The 23468-nt window shown below is 39.0% G+C and overlaps 1 protein-coding gene across 2 annotated transcripts in view; it reads left to right on the top strand.

Annotated features, from left to right (window-relative positions):
- Positions 1–23468, top strand: part of TRIM9 (tripartite motif containing 9) — a 110908-nt gene that overhangs the window by 40795 nt on the left and 46645 nt on the right. For both annotated transcript variants that reach the window (XM_042943201.1, XM_042943200.1), the window contains exons 2-3: positions 20930–21025; positions 23315–23437. In XM_042943201.1, coding sequence (XP_042799135.1) covers positions 20930–21025; positions 23315–23437 — 219 coding nt within the window. The remainder of the gene's footprint in view (positions 1–20929; positions 21026–23314; positions 23438–23468) is intronic.

Here is a 23468-nt window from a genome sequence, read left to right as displayed (position 1 = left end):
TATATATATATATATATATATATACTCAGAATGGATTGTTCTCTTATGTTAGGGGTTTTTTTAATTAGAATGAAATATAACTTTTTATTAAAGTCTATATATTTCCATTAAAAATATTTTTATATAAAACATTGTTAAAAGCTATAGATTTCTGTTGAAAGTGTTGTTCTTATTCTCTAAGATGTGGTGTGTTATTCTTACTTGGGGAAAAAAAAAAGAATCTCAGGTTCACCCCACAGCATTTTGTCAGTACCCTTCTTTGGCCATTTTTCTTACCAGAGACAGATCATATGTGCAAGTCTTTCCTATATGAGACCATATGTCCCTTGAGTATGTGCCTTATCCTGTTTGCCTTTGTATGGTGGGGCCTAGACCAGTGCCTTGCACATGTTAGGTGCGTCATGAATATTTTAATTAATTGCCCATCAAATAGCTTGCGGCAGAGTGTTCATTGTCCTCTCTTGCTCCTAACTGAAACACTTCTGATGATAAATCAGTCCCATAATTTCATCATCCTACAGAATGGTTTTCTTTCTCTTTTTTTAATTAACTTATTTATTTTGAGAGAGTGAGAGCAGGGAAGGGGCAGAAAGAGAGAGAAAGAGGGAGAGAGAGAATTCCAAGCAGGCTCCACACTGTCAGCACAGAGTCAAATGTGGGACTCAATCACATGAACTGTGAGGCCATGACCTGAGCTGAAACCAAGAGTCAGACACTTAACCACCTGAGCCACTCAGGTGCCCCAGAAATTGCACACTGTGCAGATAAATGGTAATCCCTTTGTATTCCTTCCCAGGGATATTTCCCTCCCTGTTACCAGAGGTGTTTCTGTCCTGAATTTGTATTTATCCCCTCTATGCATTTCTTTATAGTCTTACTATACATGTGTGGATTCCTATCCTAATAACACCTACTTTTGAATTTTATATCAGTGGTATCATAGTGTTCGTGTAGTAAGAACCAGCACTTAATATGTGCCAAGCACTGTTGTGAACACTGTAAATATATTGATCCAGTTAATTTTCACAACGACTTGATGATGTCAGTACTATTGTTATTCCATTTTACTAAAAAAGAAATTAAGGTTCAGAGTATTTAATTTGTCCAAAATTTCACAAATAATAAGTGGTAAAGCCAGGATTTACTCCCTGGCAATCTGGTTCCAAAGGCTGAGGTTTTTTTACCTTGTGTTTAAAAGTAATTTTAGGGACACCCAGTTGACTCAGTCACTTAAGCATCAAACTCTTGATATCAGCTCAGGTCGTGATCTCACAATTGTGAGATTGAGCTCCATGGAGGGCTCCACGTGAGGCATGGAGCCTGCTTGGGATTCAATCTCTCCCTCTCTCTCCTCCCTCCTTCCCCTCCCAAAAAGAATAAGTAAACATTAAAAAATAAACAAATAAAAGTAATTTTATTAGTGAGAATCACCCTGTTTTTCTGTGAGAGTGAAAAGTTTTTTAATTTTCTATCATGGAACAGGAGACAAAGAATATTTTCCAGTTTTTTCATATCTGAAATGATGTTTCTTTCTTTCTTTTTAAATTAATAAAACTGTAGATTCATATACAATTATAGGAAATAATTTAGAGAAATCCTGTGTATGCTTTTCTCAGTTTCCCTCAGTGGTAATATTTTCTAAAACTGTAATACAATATCACAATATCACTGGGTATTGACATTGATACAATCCACCACCTTTATTCAGGTTTCCCAATTTTACTTTCACTCATGTGTGTGTATGTTAACTTTTATACAACTTCAGCACTTGTGGAAGTTTATATAGGCACCACCACAGTCAATATAAGCAATAAGTCCAACCCCTCAAAGATTCCTCATGTTGCCCTTTTAAACCCATACCTCCTCTGTCACCCCCTCAACCTGCTCCAACCCCTTCCCTAATCCCTGGAAACCACTAAACTGTCCTCCGTTTCTAAAATGTTATCATTGTAAAGCCTAATTTTTAACCCATCTATTATATTGCAATTTGCTTCTTTTCCAATGAACGTTACTAGTGGATAATTTGCTATAATCATGATCACTAGAAGGATCTTATCAGGACCACTATCCTCTTTCTAATGAACATCCAAATTAGTACATCATCCATATTATATCATATATGAGTCCTTCATTTCTTTTTATTGCTTAATAATACTCTATCGTAAGGATATGCCACATCTCATTTATCTACTCATTAGTTGATGGATATTTGGATTGTTTCCACTTTGGGGCTTTATGAATGATGCTGCTATAAATATTTCTGTACAAATTCTTGTGTAGACATGTTTTCAATTCTTGTGGAATTTCTGGATCTTTTGGTAACTCTGTGTTTAATTTTTTGAGGAAGCTGTTTTCCAAAGTGGCTGCACCAACTGACCTGCTCACCAACAATGTATGAGATTCTAACTTCTCCACATCCTCCAACATTTGTTATTGTCATTTTTATTATACTCATCCTAATGGGTGTGAATCAGTGGTTTTCAATTCACGCTTTGATTTGATTCTTATATGCACAGTGTTCTTGGTCATTAAAGAAGACTTAATCTGCTTATGCTAGAATTAAATGTCTTCAGAACCCTTCTTACCTTCTGGTATCAGTCAGGATCCAATCAAAGAAGCAGTTCCACTAGGAGGTATTGTTACTTACTTACTTACTTACTTACTTACTTACTTACTTAGATGGATTTGGTACAAGATTTTTCATACATTTGTGGGGGAACTGATACATTAAGCAGTGTCTATAAGGCTGTCAACTTCACATCTGATCCCAGAGCTTGAAGTTCACAGGGCAGAGTTAGCGAAGGCTAAAATGCACAAGCACAAGTTGGAGCCCATGAGGTTTGACTGAAACCCATGTCAGTTCTTGCTTCTGACCTTGATGATGTCATGCAGGTATCCTGTAGAATCTGGAGCCTTTTGTCATAGAACTAAACACACAGGCCTTTTGTCATAGAACTAAACACGCATGCGCGCGCACACACACACACACACACACACACACACACACACACACACCTGGCCCCCAAAATGAGAGAAGCTAAAGGGAGGACCTGGGGAGAGGGGAGCAGATGCTGTCTTAGCTGCTGCTGCATGCCAACTGGCTGAGACAGCAGGTGTAACATTGTCTGTGAGCTACAAAAGGACTGATAATTCACTTCCTCCCTCCAGATCTCCTACAGGAATCTCTCTTGTGGCCCACCCTAACTACGCATACAGGAGAGGGGCTTCCAGGGGGTGTAGTTCAACCTACCTTGACACATTTGGAAGCTACCACTTCTGGTTTCATTGTATGACCATGAACTGAAAAGCATTCATATAGTGAGCTGCTTAGTTCTGCTAACTGTGGTTGCATGCCATATAGAAACAGATAAGGAATCTCTAAGCTATAAGTACTAATATTTGTTTACCTGTCCAGATTTTATAACCTCTGTGGCATTGATCCCCTCTGGTTCCTCAGGGTTAGCCCCAGTTGAGGCCACATCACCTAGCTTTTGGGGCCATAGATAGAAATGATCAAGAGTGCTCTGGAGATCACAGCATCTCCTTCCCACCACACATGGTCTTATATTTGATTCTAACTTGTTCCCCATCTTCCCTGTGTGTATCTCTTTACCTTCATCCTCTTTCCATTGTCCCCACCATTCCCTGTCTCCTCCCTCTGGATGTTCCTCTCCAAAGTTTGATGTCTCAGCTATGTTCTCCTCATGGGACCACATATTCCATACAGTCTGGTTTCTACCATCCCCAACACCTTGCCTCTCTCCATACCTGTCATCAGTTAGCCATTAGCATAGCTGAGTTCTGTCATTTGAAATATACAACTAGAAATACGCAAAAGGTGATGTTCCAAATATAAGACATTCAGGAAGATACACTCCATAAAATTGCCATAAAATCGATGCACTCCACTAACAACATTCTTTGTCAGAAATTCAGGAGTAGAAACACAATAGGAGAGAGAATGTATCCGTTTTAAGACCTCATGTAAGTAAGTTATGCCATTGCCATTATTAACTATAATCTTAGATCATGTTTTATGCCAGGCTATATATCAGAGGAGGCAGGGAAGGAGGCTAGCCCTTTGTTCACCAGAGAAGGTTGTAGACAGGTCTGCATGAAGAAATGCTGGCATGTCTGTACCAGCTTGGGCTTAGGTCCTGGGAAAAGCTCATGATGAACGGACCAGTTCCTCCACCCCCACCTACTAATAAGACTAGGCCTCCAGTGACCTCAGAGGGATGCTTTTGCCCTAAGGACGAGATGCCCAATGGGAGAAGTAGGAGAAAAGAAACTTCATCCTAAAAATATAGTATCGGGTTTGCCTTTGTGGCCAGCAAGGTAAAATTAATGCGATTTCAAGGTCCCCTTTCCTAAGCCAAATTGTCCCCACGTTTCTACACATTATTGAAAATTTCCTTAACTACAAAATCTTTCATTTGAGAACTAGAGATGAAAAATGTAAAAGGGAAATCTTTGGTTTAGATAAAAATTTAATATTCATGAATTTCACTGAGCGGCTAATGGGCTACTTGGCCCATCATTCTTAAGAGACTGACATTAGGTCCTTCCTAAGCTTTGAAAGGAGGAAGGAAAAGGCAAGTGGGCGTCAGGGGACAGCGTGAAGTGACAGGAAATGTGCACAACATGGAGATGCGGACTTTACCAGACTTAGCCATAATTATCTTCTGCTGGGCAAGGACAGTGACAGGCTGGGTACTAAGGGATTTCGGTTGCATACTTGCACTGACTTTTCAAAACCAGCTCACTGAGCATGAATGCATCCATATGCTGGGGTGGGAAGGATTTGAGTTAGCTATTAAATTTGCACTTTGCAGTGCATTCTCATTCCAGCCCTGAATACTTCCAAAGTATTCTTATTCAAAGACACACATTCATTCCCTCTTCACATCCCTGCTGAAGATACCACCTCATTCTGACAGAAGTCCCTGCTTCAGCAGCAAGCCCCGCTGTTCAGAAGGAAACCTGGCTTACTGGATCCAGGAATGGAAGCAATGGAATTCACCTGAATTATATGCCAGTAGGTTGATAGCAATTTTTGTCTTGCACATCAGAATTAACCATTATAATTTGCATGAATGTTATTAGGAAAATATGTTCATAAAACATTTTTGAAACACTTGGCATCATGTCAGGTTTTTAAATGAAAATTAAAAATCTGGAAGTGTTTCTATATATTTTATAATTAATAAAATAAGACAGACTACTAAAAAGGGAAAATGATAGTGGAAAAGAGCATTTTTGTACGCTAGCGGCAACTAATTTAACAGAGAAATAGATATAAGCAATTAAATTCACACCATGCTGGATGCCTTAAGCATAGCTTTGGGAATCGTGTCCTTTCAAGGAACTAATAGTTTCTGGATATAAGAGGAAAGACATTTGGGGGTGAACACTTGTCATTTGCTATGAGGTTGCTCTAAAATCTATTCCCTCCACCTGGAATTAAAACATCATTGAAATTCACAAGAGGGCCAGGCTGTACAACCCACATCTGGTGGGTGCAGAACAGAACAAGCTGCAGCACAAAACAGGCGTTTCCCAGCACCGCGCTCCGTGTGATGTCAGCGGCAGATTCAGCAGTCACCTCGCATAACCTCCCCTTGCTCGTGCAAGCTTTGAACAGGCTTTTCTTTGGAAATGATTACACAGTTATTTAGTCGTTTACAAAATCAACCAATTCCCATGGTGAGATTTATTTCTGTGGGAGTCATATCTTAGATTCTAACTAGCAGAGCGAAAATCCGTTGTCATGGAAACCGTTCCCTTTTCACTAGGCTGGTGCTGCACTTGACTTGCATGGAGGTGGATTGACAGAGATGCAGAGGGAAAGGGTGAAAAGAAATCAGACATGGCTTCAATCCATTTTCCTGAATGATATTTATGATCACTATTAATTTTATGTTGGATGGGAATTGACCTATATATACTGAATTCTAACAAATCTTTCAATACTCGGGAGAGAAAAACCAAAATATGCTTTAGATGCTACCTAAGATATCCCAAGGAGTTTCTCTTTTGCCAAAGAGAATCATTTATTAGAAAAACATTGTGTTTTACTGTGTTCCTAGAGTAATCAAAGCAATAGTAGTGAAAAGGAGAGTTATGTTAAGGGTAATTTAATTTTCTTATATTTGGACTTTATAGATTAAATGTTAGGACTGTCAGAGAGGGAATATGTAGATTTATTATCAAGATGAAAGGATCACATACTTCTCAAGCTCATAATCAAAGTAAGGGAACCAAGAACATCTACACATGAGTTCTTCTTCCTACAAACTTATGACATCATGAGTTGACTAAAAAGGGCACATGTGTGTAAGGAGCCTGATGGCATTTGTGCCTTCCCAAAGGACAGGACGTTTCTGAGAGTGGGCGAAGATACTGGCGGAGTGGAATTCTTCTGCAACAGGAGAAAAGTGCCATGATGACCAGGGGAAGGGCATGAGATGATCCAAGACAATAACAGCCTGTAAGTGGACAGTTCCCAATATCAAGTATGAAACAAAATTGAGTGAAATATTTCTATGGATCCATTACAAGATGCTTGAGGGTTTTGTAGATATCTACTTAAATTCAGAGATTAAATTGAAAAAACAAGGCCATCTGCAAACATTTTTTTTCTACACAGCATGGGGTCTTAGTAAGCAGAGATTGATTATATAAGGAGTATTCATCTTTGAAGAAAAAATGTCCATTATTTTAACCTATTTATGTATTTATTAGTGAGGTATAATTGATATATGACATATTTATTTCAGGTGTAGGACAACATAATGATAAGGAATATATCATTAATGATATATTAATGATAAGGAATATATTGCAAAATGATCACCACAATCAGTCTAGTTAACATCCATTACCACACGTAGTTACAAAATTTTTTTTCTTGTGATGAGAAATTTTCATATTTACTCTTAGCAACTTTCAAATGTGCAATGCAATATTATTAACTATAGTCACCATGCTGTGCATACATTACATCCCCATGACTCATTTATTTTATAACTGGGAGTTTATACGTTTTGACTCCCTTCACCCATTTCACCCACCACCTCCATCCACCCCTTACCCCTCCCTCTGGCAACCACCAATCTGTTCTCTGTATCTATGAGTTTGGGGGTCTTTTTGTTTTGTTTTACTTTGTTTTGTTTGAGATTCTACCATATAAATAAGGTCATATGGTATTTCTCTGTCTCTTTCCAACTTAGTTCACTTAGCATAATTCCCTCGATGTCTATCCATATTGTCTCAAATGGCAAGATTTCATTCTTTTTTGTGGCTGAGTATATATCTCACATCTTCTTTATCCATTCATCTACTAACGGGCACTTAGGTTGTTTCCATATCTTGGCTGTTGTAATAAATGCTGCAATGAACATGAGGGTGCATATATTTTTTCAAGTTAGTGTTTTCATTTTCTTTGGATAAATACCCAGAAGTGGAATTGCTGGATCATATTGTAGTTCTATTGTTAATTTTTTGAGGAACCCCTTTAGAGTGTTCCATTGGCTGAACCAATTTATATTCCCACCAACACTGCATAAGCATTCCCTTTTCTTCACATCTTTACCAACACTTGCTATTTGTTGTCTTTTTGAAAAAGCTATTCTAACAGGTATGAGGTGATATCTCATTGTGGTTTTGAGTTGCATTTTCCTGATTATTAGTACTCTCTTTGTGTACTTGTGGGCCTTCTGTATCTTCTGGGAAAAAATGCCTATTAAGATCCTCTGCCCATTTTTAATGTGATAATTTGTTAATTTGCTATTGAGTTGTATGTGTTCTTTATATATTTTGGATATTAACCCCTTATCAGGTATATGATTTGCAAATATTCATATATCACATATTGCAAATATTCATATAACCCATTCAACAGATTGCCTTTTCATTTTGCTGATGATTTTCTTTGCTTTGCAGAAGCTTTTTAGTTTGATGTAGTCACACATCTACTTTTGCTTTTTGTTGCCTTTGTTTTTGGTCTCAAATCCAAAAAACATTGCCACAAATGATGTCAAGGAGGTTACCACCTAGGTTTTCTTCTAGGTGTTTTATGGTTTTAGGTCTCATGTTCAAGTCTTTAATCCATTTGAGTTCATTTTTGTGTATGGTGTAAAATAGTAGTCCAGTTTTCTCAACACCACTTCTTGAAGAGACTGTCCTTTCTCCATTATAAATTCCTGGCTCCTTTGTTGCAAATTACTTGACCATGTACGTGTGAATTTATTTCTGGGCTTTCTATTCTGTTCCATTAATCTGTGTGTCTCTTTTTATGCCAATACCATACTGTTTTGATTACTATAGCTGTGTAATATAGTATGAAATCAGGGAGCATGATGCCTCTAACTTTGTGCATTCTTAAGATTGCTTTGGCTCTTCAGGATCAAAAAATATCCATTTTTTAAAAAGCATAAATTGTCTACAATGAAGTATACAAATTTTAAATTGACAGCTCAATAAACTTTAACATATATATGTACATGTCTATATTTATATACATACATATACATGCATGCATATATATAATTACCACCCCAATCAAGATATAGAACATATCTCCACGTCAGAGAATTTCTTTACATTACTTTCAAGTTCTCCCCATTTTTCCTGACTTCAATCATTATAGATTAGTTCTTGAAATAGCCTATTCTTGAAATTTACATAAAAATAATATGCACTTTCTTGTGTCTGACTTCTTTTACTCAATATAATTTTTAAAATTTTATTTATGTCTTGCATAAATTGGCTTGTACTTTTTTATTGCCAAATAGTATCCCATTGTATGAATATACACAATTTTTTTCATTCCAATGTATGAATAGACACAATTTATTTATGCATATTACCACTAATAGACATTTGTACTGTTTCCAGCTTTGGGGCTAGTATAAATAAAATAGCTAAGAACATTGTATCCAAGCCTTTTGTGGACATATGCTGTCATGTAGGGTAGGTATATATTTAACTTTATTAGAAAGAGCCAGTTTTCCCAAGTGGTTTTTGCCATTTTAACTCCCACTCTCAATGTATGAGGCTCCCCGTCCTCACCAGAACTCGGTGTTGTCAGTCTGGTAGGTGTGTAGTGGTGTCTCCTCGTGTGCCCTTTGTTTTTAAAGAATCTGTGCTATGGGGCGCCTGGGTGGCTCAGTCGGTTGAGCGTCCGACTTCAGCTCAGGTCACGATCTCGCGGTCCCTGAGTTCGAGCCCCACGTCGGGCTCTGGGCTGATGGCTTGGAGCCTGGATCCTGCTTCCGATTCTGTGTCTCCCTCTCTCTCTGCCCCTCCCCCATTCATGCTCTGTCTCTCTCTGTCTCAAAAATAAATAAACGTAAAAAAAAATTAAAAAAAAAATAAAGAATCTGTGCTAATGTCTGCATTAGTGGTGTACTCGGGTCTTAAGGTCAGAATTAAAATTCAGATATTGCGTTTAACATTTCCCAGCCTACTAATAACCCCATGCCTTTGAAAAATATAGCTTTCCTAAGGTAAGTTCAAGTAAGCTGAGATTTCATTAAAAAAATATTCTGAAATTTTGAACCCTTAGAACTTAAGAATAATCAGAGCCATCCTAGATAGAAGCACTTAAGTACAAAAAAGCCACCTCTTTCTTTTATGATCCATTTCTTTTATTTTCCATTAAGAACAGTATTTCTAGAGGGAGCAGTAGTAAAATGTTTGAGTTGCCTAGCTAGCCCAAAAACATCGTATTAAATAAAGCAATATATTTCATAAACTCATTCTCCTCATTAATATATAGGAACCTGTAAATGCAGTTTTAATTTTCTGTTTGATCCAGGAGTTCTTTAAAATGATATTTCTTAATTTCTAAGAGATTATTAAACATTAAGTGAAGCATTTGGGGGAATGTAGTGGGGTAGGAGAATTAAAGTTACTAGTTAATTTTGACTTAGTTATAGACAAATCTAGGTTTACATGTGATGAAACATGGGAAGGTAACAGCTTGCAAAATGGAAAAACAGCAAAATATCCAAATTAGCTGATGAGTACTTTAAGATGTTAAAGGAAATGTGATAAAGCCAAAAAAAAAATTTAAAGGAAAATGGATAATAGAAACATATATGATAAAAATGGAATAAAGCCAACTATATCAATTAATACAATAAATGTAAATAGCCCAAATTTCCCTATGATAAGGTAAAAGAAAAAGCATCAGATTGAGTCAAAAACAAATGTAGTTTTAAAATAAAAGATGATGGGGGCACATGGGTGGCTCAGTCAGTTAAGCTTCCAACTTCAACTCAGGTCATGATCTCATGTGCTGACAGCCCAGAGCCTGGAGCCTGCTTCCGATTCTGTGTCTCCCTCTCTTTCTGCCCCTCCCCTGCTTGCTCTCTGTCTCTCTCTCTCAAAAAAATAAACATTAAAAAAAATTTTTTAGTAAAATAAAAGATGAGGAAGTTTATACAAAAGAGAGAAAGAGAGGAGGGTATATATAATAATATCAGATGAAATGAAGTTCAAAGGCAAAAGACCTAAGTGAAACATAGACGGATGTGGTCTAATGTTAAAAGGTACAATCAATGTACAAAGAATATAGGACAGCAAAGCCACAGATTATATAAGATAAAAACTCCCAGAAATAAAGGAGAATACAGTCAAAGCACAATCTTTGTGGGAAATTTAATCACATATTTATCTGAAAATATTGTAGGTCAAAGAGACAAATAACAAGCAAGAATATAGAGTATCTGAATAACCCAGTTAACAAGTTTAATTATGCTTACAAACGTGTTACAAAAGTTTATATTGTGCATATTATCTTTATATTATATATATTCTCTCCTAGAAGCAAAGACTATATTCTTCTTTTATACCCATTTAATGTTTACAGAAGCTCTTGTGTACATTTATGTGTCCACAAAATAAGGATTATAACTTCTAAAGAGTAGAGATTTTGTGAACCGACATTCTGACCGAATTCTACTAAAACTACTAAGCCACGACTTTTCACTTCTCTGGAAGGCCACCTAAACTTTCCAGGTTGTTTTCCAGTTTTTGGTCCCTCAGGCATTCTTGGTAAGCAAACAAGTGTTTTGAGGCCAGCCTTGTTCACCAATAGTCATCAACAGTAGGAAGAAACTAATTCCTGAACAAACACTTATGCATTACTAGTAGGGCTCTATGGGCTAGGACCTCTCATGAGTGCTTTACAAATAATACCAGTGGGAACTTTCACCTTAACTAGGAAAAGATCAATAAGAAGCTTTTGAAACCACTACCCTGTAATTTTAAAATGCAAATTTTAGGAGTAAGATTTCATTCATTGCCTATCTGATAATGAAAACAAATACAAATGATAATATTTGTGGGGTTTTTTAAAGTTTATTTATTTATTTGAGAGATATTGAGAGTACGTGATCAAGGGAAGAAGCAGAGAGAGAGAGAGAGAGAGAGAGAGAGAGAGAGAGTTCCAAGCAGGCTCCACACTGTCAGTGCAGAGCCTGGTGTGTGGTTTGAACTCACAAACTGTGAGATCAAGACCTGAGTTGAAATCATGAGTTGGACACTTAACCAACTAAGCCACCCAGGTGCCCCCAAATGATATTTTCAGTGAGTTATATAGGCAAGTATCACTCACATCAGCTTTATCAGGAGTGTAAATTGAATGACCACTCAAGGACATTTTGATAACATGATAACATTTAGTATAAGTAAATGTGAATTTTCATTTCGGGAAATGAGAACAATCAAGAATGTATTGAAGGATTTTCTTCATGAAATTCATGTCAGAAATTCTTTGCAAAAGATGAAAGCAAACTAAATGTCCTAAAGTAGGAAATTAGTTAAATCAATTAGGATGCGTCTATACATTGGGTTAGTGGTCATAGTTTAGTGAGTAACAGATTAGATTCTGGTCACAGCATCTCCTTAACAGTTTTTTTTAATGTTTATTTATTTTTGAGAGAGAGAGAGAGAGAGAGAGAGAGAGAGCAAGTGGGGGAGGGGCTGAGAGAGAGGAAAACACAATCTGAAACAAGCTGCAGGCTCTGAGCTGTCAGTACAGAGCCGGACGCGGGATTCAAACTTGTGAACCGTGAAATCATGACCTGAGCTGAAGTTGGATGCTTAACTGACTGAGCCACCCATGCACTCCTGCTTAATGATTTTGGACCACATAACTTCCCTTGCTTAGTTCTATCACCTACAAAAATTATGAACAATAATAGTACCCACCTTTGCTGTTGTGTGTGTGTGTGTGTGTGTGTGTGTGTGTGTGTGTGTAAAATGTGAGTTAATATGTACAAAGCATTACAAGCAGTGCTGGGCACATAGTAAATGTTATCAAAGTGTTAGATAGCTATCACAAAGGGGGAAGTAGCATATTTTTAGTCAGATGGGAAAACATTTATATCATATCAAGTGCAAAGAGCAGATTTCAAGACAGGAATGGGTATATGACATTATTCCAATTTTGTTCATAGAGGGATACATATTTGCCTATCAATGTACACAAGATCTCCAAGGATAAACATCAAGGATTCATTATTAATGCTATTAATAATGTATCTGGTGGGGTGCTAGGATGTCCAGCTCTTGGTTTCGGCTCAGGTCATGATCTCATGGTTTGAGTTTAAGCCCCCAATTGGGCTCTGTGCTGACAGTGCACAGCCTGCTTGGGATTCTCTCTTTCTCCTTCCTCTCTGTCCTTCCCCTGATCATGCTCTCTCTCTCAAAATAAATAAGCTTTATTTAAAAAATAAATTCAAAAAATAATGTATCTGGTGACATAATTTTTTTCTTCTTTTAAGTCTTTTATTTTCTGATTTTTCTGAGAGGAGCATGTTTGGTTTTGAAACATGGGGTGGGTTGGGGGGCAGGGTGGGGAGTTATTTCTTGAAACAAAAACGTCTTGCTCCTACTAGTAGTTACTTAGTTCTCACCACTAGAAACATGAGGAACAAATAATGGTCATCAGCTTTGGCACTTACCACTTGTGTCTCTGAAAGAACACAATGAAAGCATTTCTATATAAAAAAATAGTTCAGTGATTTTTTTCACTTCATCATATATGTTTCTAAGAACATGTTTTTAATTGTTTAGAGAAAAACCTTCATTTGAAGAATGAAAGTTTACCTCTGGGACACTTAAAAACTATAGAGAACTAAAATTTTATTGTTTTCAAATCTGTTTTGCTTATCTTCAAACTGTTCCCCAGTAGTATCAGACAATGCAGAATGCTATACCACCGGGAAGGGCATGGCAGACTGGTGTGGACATTCAGGCAGCCAGAGGGATCCACAAAGAAAACAGCTTTCTGGGAAAGGACTCAGAGCCTGCTGACGGGTGCCCTAGAATTCTCCCCAGAGAAAAGGCAACATACGTACAAAGGAGATCTATCCAGTCATCAATCTCTGGGATGTAAAATCCAATATTTACACGAAGGCTTAGCCCAAGGAAGGCATATTTTTGATCCTTGGCTGTAAATACTTAGTAACTGCCTAACAACACACATATCATGTGTGTTGAATATCCATAGAAAGGCATGCTCTCTGACAGAGGCTTGGGCAGGGTGATGTTGACCATGCAGCCTATAGGCTTGCTGCATTATTAAAGTTTCATGCCTTCCCTGGCAACAGTTGCTACATGAATTCTTTCATTGCTTCCAGCACTCTGCAAAAGCCATAGAGACATGGCAAATTGATTTTCCCCCAAGAAGCTATAAACTTTGGGCAAAGCAACAGGTTTTTTGTTGTTTTGTTTTGTTTTTGTTTGTTGTTGTTGTTGTTTTCTTTTTCTTTTCTTTCTTTCTTTTTTTTTTTTTTTTTTTTTTTTTTTTTTTTTGCTGTGCCTTAAGGTGGCTCTTCTATCTAGTTCACTGAAAGAAACCCTCCATGTTGATTTGCATCTCCAGCTTGAGAGTTTCCTGTCTAAGGCAGATAAATATTTTAAGTTGGGTGGATTAAGGCTGTGCAGAGTATATGTCTGGAATTCAAACTATAGCCAGAACTGGCTATGCCTGGCGAGGAAAGCAGCTACTTCTCATTTGCCCTGAGAGGTGGAGAAGGTACATTTCTGTTGTTAGTTGTTAGAATAGTCTAGTCTTCTTCTGCTTCAATAGAGAGCCCATAAGAGAGAACTTTTAAATGGACATTGTTAAGCTCAGAATGGTGGTGGTTTCAGAACAGTGATGGTTCCATGAGGGAAGGGATTGTATTTATTTTCTTTATCATTGTTTTCCTAGCATGAATCATTGTGGCTGGTCCACAGCAAATTCCATGAAAATTGATTGAATCAAATCACAAAGGAAAAGTTTATCATTGCTATCTGTATTAGTCAGTTTTGCTACAGTAACAAACAACCCCTAAAATCTCAGAGGCAAAGGTTTATTCCTTGCTCATATTCTATCGTAGGAGGTAGTCTGAAGTTCTGTTCCATATGTCTTCTTTCTGAAGCCCACAGCCACTGTGCGGGACACGCCCAGTGGTAGCAGGTATGCAGGTACCTCGTTGTACCTGCACACTGCTCCAAAGAGTTGATAGTACACACACCTCTTCTAACTCCACATTCAGTAATGTCGTGTTGGTAGCCTAAAACTAACTATGTATTAACACCTTTGAAATTAGCAAACATTACAAATCGAATGTGTTTTTTAAGAGCCAGTTTATCCACATGCCATTGAATTTGTGTGACAAGAAGAGCAAAGGAGCTGGCAGAAAATCACAACGTTTCTTTAACCTAAAGCAAATCACATGGCCAAGAATAAGAACGGGGCAGGAACACATGCTCCCTCTACAGGAGACACCACAAGTCTTATGGCAAAAATGAGGAGGGGGCAAATAGTTGTGAACAATACTACAATCTAGGGCACTGTCTGACTAATCGTAGTTGACCAAACCCCCAACTGGGGCATGTGGCATAACAAAATGTTCCAATGATTTATGCATGTATATTTTAACATAATTCTTATTATAAAAATAGTAATTATTTATAAGTATTACATGCTTACACAATGCTCACAGGTGTTGTATAGAGGAACTTTGAATACATGATTTCATGTAATCCTCACTACAGTCCTACGATGGAGGTAGTGTTATTATCCCCATGTTGTAGGTGGGGGAACTGAAACCTAGCAAGCTTAGTGTTTTAAATTGGGCCTCCTGGACACAGACTCAGAGAGTTGTGAAGGAATAGTTAGCTGCTCAGGGTTTCAGTAGGTCCACCTGTGAGGAAGTGAGAAGGCCAGGGTTGAGCAGAGGATGAACCTGACCTGCAGTGGCCTCAGCCAAGTCTGAAGGGAGTTCTAGAGCTGGGATGGCCCTTCAGGGTTGTTCTCAGATCATGGCAAGGAGGCCAGTCAGTCATTCATGGGACACCCTGGATGTGGGCACAGCACTGAGCAATGCAGTTCCATAGGCAAGAACAACACCTAGTGCCATCTATCAACAGTGATATTCCCAGCAGCTGGAAGAAGAACACACCAGCCTTTAGAAGGGAATCTGGGCAGAGCACCACAATATCCACTACAGTTAGGTGATATGTCCATGGTCACACAGCTAGTAAAAGGCTAGGATTTAAAGCCAAGTCCATCTGACTGTAAAGTCTGTCCTCTTAACCCCACTGCCAGATTAATTCCCATTGCCCTATCTCATTCAGTTGCTGCTCTCTGGTGAATAACAGCATTTCTGGTCCATGTTTATGCTTTAAAGAATGACGAAAACAGAATGTTTGGATTTAAATTGTTATCAAAAAGGAGGTAAATGGCATTATGCATTAGCTTTTGGTGTGGATATTTGTGTACTTGTGTGTCCAGATCTAGCACTGAGGAACAGAAATGGGATAATATGGAACAGTGTGTTAGATTATAGGTGTGTAAGGTCTTCCTCCCTTCTGTCCTCCACAGAGCTTACAGGTCATGTTCACATCTTATCTGATTGCTAAGTATAATCAAATTCCCTCATAATCAATCATAATCCCCCCACCAAATCACCTTCTTTGGTTTCACATGCTCTCACTGCAGGTTGTTTTTATTCTTCCTGCATGAGTGAGAGAAGACTTCTTTGGGCGGCTGAAGCAAAGAGGACAACTTTGGAGTCAGACAACTAGGCTTTGTGTTCCTACTCTTTTGTATGTAAGTTGTAAAGCCTAAACTCAGGGAGCCTGGCTGGCTTAGTTGGTTAAGCATCTGATTCTTGGTTTCAGCTCAGGTCATGATCTCACGGTTCGTGAGATCGAGCCCCATGTCCAGCTCCGTCCTGACAGCAAGGAACCTGCTTGGGATTCTCTCTCCTCTCTGCCCCTTCCCTGCTTGCCCCCCACTCTCTCTCTCTCTCAAAATAAATAAACACTAAAAAAATAGATAAATAAAACCTAAACCCATGTGTGTCCTCTCTGAGACTCTGCAAAATTGCAGGGTGGTGACTGGGATTAAATAGGATACACATTAAAAGCAACCATCAGTTCCTTGATAATAAGAAACAATCAATATATCATAACTATTAGAATTTCTTGCCTTTGCTTTTTAATTATATAATGTCAATAATGTAGTAAGACTTAAAAAAACCAGTATTTCTTCCAGAAAAAAATTGTTATTCTCCGAGGGGCCTTACTTTAGAATCACATGGCATCAATCATCACTTTGCTCCTGCATTTTGTGTTGACCCTCGTACCTGGGAAGGAGGTGTGCACTGTGACAGGGTCACAGGGACCATCAAGCCACTGTTGCTGGTTTGTCACCTCATCTATTTTGTACTAATTCTTTGGTTGACCCTTTTGACCCATCCCATGCCCGTAACTTCAGATTGCAGACAGCTAGGAAGCTTCCTTTCATTTGTCCCCATTGTCTCCATCCAATATTCATAGTAAACTGAGGGAGGAAGTGACACGTGAATCATGTTCATGGCAGGGCACCCTCCTCTGCGTGGGCGTGCCTTGGCAGCTGGGCAGATGCTCGGGCAAGTGAGGAGTTGGTCAGGATGAACTGAATCCCATACCGGTTTGCTGAGCCTAAGTAATAATGGGTTGTGAACTGTCCTCCCCCCGGGGCTTCCAGGTTGAGCTTCTGACCCCTTATAACCTCCACTCCTTTGGAAGGTGTAGGGAATCTGGATGGAAGTTGGAGGGACAAAGCAGCAGAAGAAGGAAGGAGGAGGCGGAGTGCTTTGTTCCTCTCCTTCAAGCTCTGAGCAACTTGCCTTCTTTCTGGGAGATCTTGGTTATTCAGAGCACGCTCTGAGATCTTGCCTGGAAATTTGTCAGTGCCTCCACGGCTACATCATTTCCCCACTCTCATTCACTTTCTGAACGTGACACCTTTTCAGAAAATTGGAAAACAAATATCCAGGAAATCAGAATGTCATTTCTTAGGCATTAAAAACCGCTTCTAACGGCTACATATACAGCCAGGGAGGCTGTAACGAAAACACACACTAAATATTTGCATCTTTGGTGTTCTGGTATAAATTTACAAGGCTGCTCTGTGGTCCTGAATACAGAACATTTCTGTTAGCCCAGAGCAGGAATTTAAATGCATCTGGGAAACAAAATCAATCAATAATAATGTTCTTCTACATCAGATTTAGCTTATAAATGTGATCAAAGAACTATCCTATAAAAGCGACGCACACATAAATCCTTATAATGAGAGCATTTTCTAATGATAAATAGTTTCCAGGGTTTTTCATTGTTTCCTGCTCAAATTTCTACAAGTTGGCAAAGCTTAAGAGAAAGGTTTTTAGATCTTTATCTTACAATGCAATTGTTTATCAAATACCAGAACCATCGTTAGCCAGGTAGAAGGCATTCTTGGGACTGAATATAGACACAAAGAAAGGTAATCTGCAAACGAATTGATTTTTCCAGTTGACTTATTGCTTTGCCATATCAAAACCTGGGAGTGGATGAGGCCAGCACTCTTTGTATACTACGGAATAATTTTTTTCTAAGTAGATAGCAGTACCTGGTCAACAATTTTTTATGGGTGTCAGATCTAGCTTACATTGTATAATTGCAAGCCTGGGATACAACAAATCAGGTCGCGTCTGTTCTGTATAAATGAGTGAACTTGGCTTCTGTACTCCAACATACAAATGTGGTTACTAAGGCATAGATTATCATAAAAGGGGGAAGACGGGGTGCCTGGGTAGCTCAGTCGGTTAAGCGTCCTACTTTGGCTCGGGTCATGACATTGTGGTTCGTGAGTTTGAGCCCCATGTCAGGCTCTGTGCTGACAGCTCAGAGCCTGGAGCCTGCTTCAGATTCTGTGTCTCCCTCTCTCTCTGCCCTTCCCACACCCCTGCTCTGTCTCCCTCTCTCTCTCAAAAATAAATAAAAACATTAAAAAATTTTTAAAAAGAGGGAAGAAAACTGGTAGCCAGCAAACTTTTGCTCATTCAGAAGAAGGGAAGTGAGTTTAAAGTAACAATGAAAAATGTCTCCTTTAGAATATGTCTCTCCCATTTTATTGCCTGCTCTTCTAAATGAGACCCTACTACTCTCCCTCATCCCCTCAGCTCTTGGAAAAAGTTCTTGAGGAGAAAACTTTCACCCCAAATTATAGGTGCAGTTGGGACTAGTAATAAATAATTGAGCAGCCCTTCCAGCACTGCAAGCTCACTTTGTGCTTTTTCTTCCTCAGCTGTGTTGGTCTAGCCTCCCAGAGTCTGAGTACATAAATCAAAGTACAAGGGATGAGCAGAGCCCATTCCAGGAATCTGCCCTGTGACTCTCCCCAGTCAGTCTGCAGGTGTTTGTGAGCAGGAAGGAAGAAGATGAATAACAGCCAATGTTGATTAATCACGCAGCATGCACCAGAGAGGTTCTGAGCTTTAATCTAATATCTCATGCAATGCCCATAACACCCGAGAAGAGTAATATTCTTCTCATTTTATGGATGAGGTAAAACCATGTGTAAAGTTTGAAAAGCCACTGACTGGCAGAATTTATGAATTTGGATTAGTTCCCTTAACCATTACCCTTACTAGCAGGAGCTTTCCTATTGGTGAGTGCACTAAACCCTCACAATAACCCAACTACAAAATATTATTATGCTTCCCATTGTTTGCTTTGGAATAACTCAGGCAGAGGTAACTTTCTCAAGGTCACATTTAGTAAGGGACAGAGCCAGAATTTGAACCCTTCTAAAGCCTATGTTCTTTCTATCTCCCCACATTATTTCTATCAAGCATTTGACATGCATATTTTTAAAGAGATCCAGTGCCTAACTTTGTATTTAATAAGGCAGATATAAAAAGAACATTCACTTAGCATTATACTCTGTAGATCTATCCACATTCTTGCAAATGGCAAGATTTCATTCTTCTTTATGGCTGAGTAATATTCCATTGTGTATATATCTTCTATATATCTAGATATAGATATAGATATAGATATATCTCCTATATATCCTCTTTATCCATTCATCTATCAATGGACACTTGGGGTGCTTCCATATCTTGGTTATTTTCAATAATGCAGTAGACATAGGGGTGCAGATATCTTTCAAATTAGTATTTTTGTATTCATTGGGTAAATACCCAGTAGTGGAATTATTGGATCATATGGTAAGGTGAAAGAGATTAAAAGTACACTTATGAGTACACTTGATGAGCACTGAGTAATGTATAGAACTGTTGAATCACTATATTGCACACCTGAAACTAATATAACACTGTATGTTAACTGTACTGGATTGAAGAGAAAAAAGAAAGAGAAACATTCATTAGACCAAGAGATACAATTTTAAGATTCTGCCCTTTTACTGAGAGGAGAGAGGGATGAAGCTTTGTGTTGGTAAGGAGAGTGGGCTTTAGTCTTTAAAGAAGGTGTTGTGGGAAAGGAGTTTGTCTCTGTAATTTACAGGTGAGATGAAAGGATATAGCAGAAGGAATTTTGCATTAAGTACAATGCTGAAAGTAATGGACAATCCCAAACAGGAATTTAACAAGGAGTTAATTTTCCCCACAAACAAGAAGCCTAGTGGTAGGAGACTCAACTGTTGTTCAGCTGCTCAATGATGCCAATGGAGCCGGGCTCTTTCTTCTTCCACCCCTCCTCCCTTACCATGTTGGCCTTCTCAGTGAGAGTCATAAGACATCTGCCATAAAGTCAGGAACAAAAGGGCAGAGGCTGTACCAGCCACATTGGTCTCATGTTAGCAGAAAAGCAAGAGCTTTCTCAGACCCCTCCTCACCCCCAGCCATCTTCCACTTGAGTCTCATCAATTAGTAGTATGTCCCATGGCCACCCCAGCAGACAGGGAGGCTGGGAAAGCCAGTGTTTACCTGGACACATGGCCCCCAGCAGAACTTCATTCCAGATGGACAGGACACTGTGGAAAATTAGGATGAGAGTCTTCCTTGGTTGAGGAATGGACAGGAGTTAGGGCAACAGGGCTGTATTTGGGAGAAGGAAGGTGACCTTGATGAAAAAAATGTGATTGTGGGTTTTGTATGTGCCATTACACTGAAGTAGCCCCAGAGCATCATACCAGTGCTCTAACCCTTCCTTCCTTCATCCTGTTCTTGACTGTATTCTTCCTGCCCCAACGCCAGACCAATAGCACTTTGGCCTAAATAATTTTGATAATCATCATATCTTCTGACTCACTTTAGCTTTTAATTTTAAGTTAAATAAATTATTGCTGAATTAATTAACTAGTTCATGACATGTGGAATTTCCAGGCAGGTATCAGCTGGTGAGGGCCTTTGCAATGACCAGGAGCTTTCACTGCTTCAGAGGAGAAACTTCTCAGGAGCCTGTGGAAGGTGCCTGGATGCCATTAGTACCAGAATCCTCATATACAGATGTTGGCTAACTGCCCCAAGCTCTGAGAAGAGGAATCTGAGGGGCTTGAGAACTCTTGGGTCTTGGATCAAAACAACACCGTAAGACCTTGTTGCTACTTCCTGTGGTTACAGCTCCCTGGCTTCCTTCTTTATCTTTGCAGAGCCAGCTCTCCCAGGCGCTGAACGGACTGTCAGACAGGGCCAAAGAAGCCAAGGAGTTTCTGGTGCAGCTCCGCAACATGGTCCAACAGATCCAGGTATTGCCAGCACCTGAGACAGAAAGCAAACTCCGTGGGTTAAGATGTAGCTGTGTAGCAGGGAGTTTGTTTCTTCTACCTTAATGTGTTGTGGAGAAATTCCAATTATTCTCTTCTGCTCTGTCCCTTCTAATACAAACACACATACAGGCCAACTTCAAACACACCCCTTCTCGAGGTGGTTGTGTTTTGCCAACAAGCCAGCAACACAACCTAGTTTTCCAAATAGTTGCTACCTTTGGCACTAGGGTCCTAATTCTCCACTACTGCGTATTTAGAAAGAGGCCTCTTTGTGAATTCAGAGTCATTATTGTTGAGTTTTTAAAACTCTTCAGGTTCCCAAAACACCTTGCAATAATTATATCTTATCTGATGATAACAAACATTTTCTCTTTTTTCCTTCCTTCCTTCCTCCCTCCCTTCCTTTCCTTCCCTCCTGCCTTTCCTTCCTTCCTTCCTTCCTTCCTTCCTTCCTTCCTTCCTTCCTTCACTCTTTCCTTCCTTCCTGCCCATAGTAATGCTTCTTCTCTACTTAGATACTTAAGTGTTTTCCAACCATGACCCCCCTGGTAACTATAATTTCAGATTGCTTTGTTTGGACACAATGACCCAAAGATCAGCCAGCATTTGAGAGCTCGTGAGCTCTCTGCTATTGCTAAAGGGAGAAACCATAAACTGCATGAGATGCTTAACTAGTGAACATCTACACTGTTTACTGTTCTTATGTTTTGAGGTTTGCCTCACAGAAATAACCTTCACTCTGGCCTCCAGTAAATTGGCTTTCCTAGTTAATATTTAACCCATGTCAAAGTAGAATGGTCTTTTTAAAGGTAAGCCAGGCTTTCAAAGCATCTTATATTGATTTCCTCACTCTTTTTTCCACGCATGTTCATGTTAAAACTTTTGATCCCCTGACAATCTAACAGTTGTACACTTTCTTCTGTTTTCCAGAACAACAGAGGTGATCGGTCAGTCCCTTCTTTGCTTTTGCCCTGCACCCCACCTCTTCATCAGAGCAAAGCTTTCCTTCTGCTCTAAATCAGAAACTGCAAGAGGGCTGCCCTCATCCTCCCAATATTACCCTGTGTGGGACATAGAGCCCTCTTAAATGACGTTTTCCAGAGGACTTCTCTGAGTACTCAAAAACAATTGCCAGGAAAGCCAAAACTTAGCATGTAGAAGGCACTAGTCAAGCAATTACTAATATAACACATTACATGAAGAAGATCTTGCATTTAAAAAGTTCTCAAATGCCTATCAGTAGATCCTTATATTAAGAGACATAGTTCTTTATGACTTAGAGAATAAATTAAAATTTGATAGGCTAAGCTGTTCCTTCCTTGCCAGCCCCCTAGAGCTTACAGTTGACTCAGTTGGGTGCTATTTTTTCAATGCTATTCATGTATGTGTGAGTATTCATCTTTCATTTGCTATAAATTATAACTGTCTTTCAGATTATCACTTGACAATCAAAATTACATATGTGATTTACTGAAAGGACTATCATTAATGAATGCTTATGATTTAGGGAGAGAATTGCTTGAAAGAAATGCTATAGCATGTACAGATTTAAATCAAGAAAATAGTTAGATCCAACATTCAATGTAAACATCACAGAGAAGCTATAATTCATTTAGAACATGGTAAGTGTTCCCTCACAAGCTATTGGTTCGTGGCTTGACTTTTAGGGCTGGGTAGAAGTCAAGTCAATTGTTCTTGACTGTCTATGTACATTAACTATTTGCTTTCCTTAATGAAAGCAGCAAGTACTTTTGCCCATGATTATTCTTGTAACGTTCTATTATCATTGGATTATTGATTAATATTGAAGACCACTTCTGTCCTCTTTCTTCCCTCTTCTCTTGAATTTAATGATTCTTTAGCTCTCATGCCTCTACAATACCCCACCTGCTCAGGCAGCCAGCCTCTCTGAATGCCACCTTCCACCATACATAAGCAGACATCCACCAGCCCTCAGAAAGATTCATATTCAACTCCACAAACTGAAGCTTTATTTTATACAATATAATGTAAACTGTGGGTATGATTTCCTTTTGATAAATTTATTAAGTAATATTTATCCTTTTCAATTTAAAGTGAACACTATCACTGTAGAATGAAATGTATCCAGGTATTGAAACAACGTGAAATGTGCATTGTGGACAGAGTTCCTTTTCATCTCCTTCAGCAGGGATTTGCACCCCACAAATGGTCAGGGGAGCTCTGTCTTCTCCTGCAGCCCAAGGAGACCGGGTGTTTTGCGGCTGAGAGATGTGCTTTCTCATGCAGGAGAACAGTGTGGAGTTCGAGGCTTGCCTGGTGGCCCAGTGTGATGCCCTCATCGATGCCCTCAACAGAAGGAAAGCCCAGCTGCTCGCACGTGTCAACAAGGAGCATGAGCACAAGCTGAAGGTGAGTGCTGCTCCATGGGGAGAGGAGAAAG

The sequence above is a fragment of the Panthera leo genome, chromosome B3, assembly GCF_018350215.1.
Source record: "Panthera leo isolate Ple1 chromosome B3, P.leo_Ple1_pat1.1, whole genome shotgun sequence".
Lineage (NCBI taxonomy): Eukaryota > Metazoa > Chordata > Mammalia > Carnivora > Felidae > Panthera > Panthera leo.
This window is presented reverse-complemented; position numbering and strand designations above follow the sequence as displayed.